The sequence below is a fragment of the Galeopterus variegatus genome, unplaced genomic scaffold (assembly GCF_000696425.1).
Source record: "Galeopterus variegatus unplaced genomic scaffold, G_variegatus-3.0.2 Scaffold32492, whole genome shotgun sequence".
NCBI lineage: Eukaryota > Metazoa > Chordata > Mammalia > Dermoptera > Cynocephalidae > Galeopterus > Galeopterus variegatus.
Window position 1 is genome coordinate 1 of NW_007758603.1, and position 2,913 is coordinate 2,913.

General features: G+C 38.3%; 1 protein-coding gene across 1 annotated transcript; it reads right to left on the reverse strand.

The window, feature by feature from the left end:
* Positions 1-438: 438 nt before the first annotated feature.
* On the reverse strand, positions 439-2,881 carry CCDC179 (coiled-coil domain containing 179; the record flags this gene model as incomplete). Its single annotated transcript, XM_008565131.1, has 3 exons — positions 2,837-2,881; positions 1,909-1,953; positions 439-543 (listed from the first exon to the last, which is right to left on the reverse strand). Coding segments are annotated over exons 1-3 (195 nt in total), but the record flags the coding sequence as incomplete, so codon positions are not given.
* Between the last annotated feature and the right edge of the window lie 32 nt (positions 2,882-2,913).

Here is a 2,913-nt window from a genome sequence, read left to right on the forward strand (position 1 = left end):
ATTTATGCCTAGCTACAAGAAATATAATTAACACCACATATAAAAAGGTCTATAAGACATACAATTAATACACAATACGATGTGTTATGTGTTAAAACTTTTAAATCCTTGTCAAAGATATGCAAAGATGGAATAAGCTGTGATTGGTGTATAGAGTACTCTTATGTGGCAAGTGTTCAATCCTAGCTACTTGTCAGGAGATTTTGTAATTTTTTTTCCAAATAATGTAATCCAAACAACTCTAGGGGATGACTGCAAAGGAGATTTAAATAATAGATGAGAATTTGATTAGGGGAACTTTAAGGTAACTTCTCTGACTAAAATTACAAATTTCCCAAAGAAAAATGGAAAAAAAAGAGTGAATATTACATAAATTGAAAATGACAATGTCAGTGACATTTAAGGATCTGTTAATTTCATTGAAATCTCTATACCTACTAGGAGACCGGGTTCTGGAACAGGAGAAGGCCTTGCAAACCGTTTACTTAATTTCCTCTTCTCTTTCCTTAGATTTTGCAAATACTGAATACGTTTATCTGCAGTCTATAGGAAAATTAAAAGGAAAGAAAACAAATCATACTTCTTATAACATGTAAACATTAACATGCTGATTATATTTTTGGATTGCTACGATAAAAAAAGATAAACAGTGTATATGCTTTACACAGCTACATAGAAGTAGGAAAAAACACGTTTCTTTCAAATGTGTAGTTCATAAGTGAAGAAAAACACATTGGAGTATCAGGATTTTCAAATGAGACTATTCACTCTTGATCCCCACTTCACCGCTGTGCACATTTAGATAGATCCAGACTCATGGATACATGTGTTACCTTTTATTTTAAAGGTAATGTTCATTGAAAATGCATAAGGGATTTTCTTTATAGAAATAAGAAAAGTGTACTCTTTAGTCCTCTTAAATGTTACACGTCACACAGCTTTTTATGTCACCATTTATGACATCTACAAGCAGCAGAAACTTAGAGGATCAAACTAGAATGCTTTGAAGATAATAAAATACAGTATTAGAGAGGATATGAGGAACGAACTTTTTTATCCACTGCCAATGTGAGTGTAAATTGGTACAATGGCTTTGAAAACAATGTGGTATTATTTTAGAACAATGAAAAGTTTGTTTGCTCCTATGATCCAGCCATTCCACTCCTGCGTAAATAATCAAGTGAAACTCTTGTGCATGGGGAAAGAAGACGTGTACTAGAATGTTCACAGTAGCACTGTTCATTATAGGAAAATGTGGAAACAACCAAAATGTCCATAAATAAATGAACTATGATATGTTCCACAAGGAAATATTAAACAGCAGAGAAAACAAAGGAACTATAAGTATATACAGCATTATAGACAAATCTTAGGAAACAATGTTGAGAAAAAAGAGTAAATCATACACTGAATTTTGTGTGATCCTATGTTTATACACCTCAAAACCAAGTAAAAACAAATGATACACTTGCAGAGGCATGTATGTGACAATCTTTTAAAGAAAAAGAAGAGATTAATGAAAATAAAATTCAAAATAGTGGTTACCTCTGGGAGCAATACAGGAAGGTACCATAGAAAAGCAGTCCCTGGCTGGATTCAAGGATACTCATAAATGCTTTTATTAAGTTGGAAGTATATTTTATTATTCTGCTTTATAAATGTAAATGATGTATATTTTTGTATATGTATTAAATGTTACATTAAAAAATGAGGATATAAGCCATTTAGCTTACCCTAGCTAAGACCCATTCCAATAGTAGTCAGAAGATCCCAGAGCCCCAAGAAAGACACCGCAGAAATGTCTAGCTACTAAAATTTCTATCATGTTAGAGACCACCACAAATAAAGGAACAAGTTAAAAGCACAATGTTGAAACAACCAGAATTTAGTTCTTTATTTAAACATTACCTGCTTCTCCGTGACCTCTGAAGGATGATGCTGTTTAGGTCCTTCCTATGTAATATGTAGAAATAAACACATACAAATGTAAAATTAAAACACACATAAAAGTAATGAGAAAACAGATAAATTACTTATTATAATAGGAAGCCTATGCTGCTGGTTTTTAATTATGTAGTATATGAATATTATCCCAACTGCAAGAGGCAGGATCAGAATGAGAACATCAAAGGTAAAAACTGGTATGGACGAGATAGAATTAGGAGAAAAAAGAGCCACCTATGATACATTAAAGGGAACAGGTAGAGTACTGGGATTTATTCTAGAGGGAAACTGTGCACAAACAGGAAATGCAAAAGTTCGCGTTTTCGCTGCTACTGACTTCAGTGGCGTCCCTGTGTTCTTCGCTGAGGAATCGAGCCTTTAATCTGGCTTCCAAAGCCTGGGAAAGCTAGGGTTGAGGTGGGTTGGTTTTCCTGAGGCCCGGGAAGCTTGGCTATTAGTTTATGAGGTTCCCACCCCTTCCCCTAATTTCAAAATCATACCTTAAATACCTCTCCCTTCTGGAATTTTGGTCCAATTTTTTAACCCGAAGACCCAGAAACAATCTTCTCCACATCTGAACATTAAGAACCTCATCTGGACCCCCCACTTCCGTAATTCCCACCCCACCTCCTAGGGCGGGTCGATGAGTCGATGAACACACAGTGGATTGAACGTGCCCGACCCCTCGCCAGAGCTGGCTGGGACGTCTCTTCACCCCGGGTCACACCGGCAGCCCGGGATCTAGTCTGTCCACTTCACCCGGAGCTTCCCACCCCCAGCCCCAGACCACAGGTGCAGCCGCTGCGAGTCCAGATGGCCGAGGCCGCCCCGGCCGGGAGCGCACAACTGGGACGGGTGGCTGAGGCGGGGTTAAGGGCCTCGGAGGACTCACGGGGTGCACTTGGACAGCTTCGTCTCCGCAACAGTACAGGCACATGCTGCAGAGCCTCGGGGCACCCCCGGCGCCTC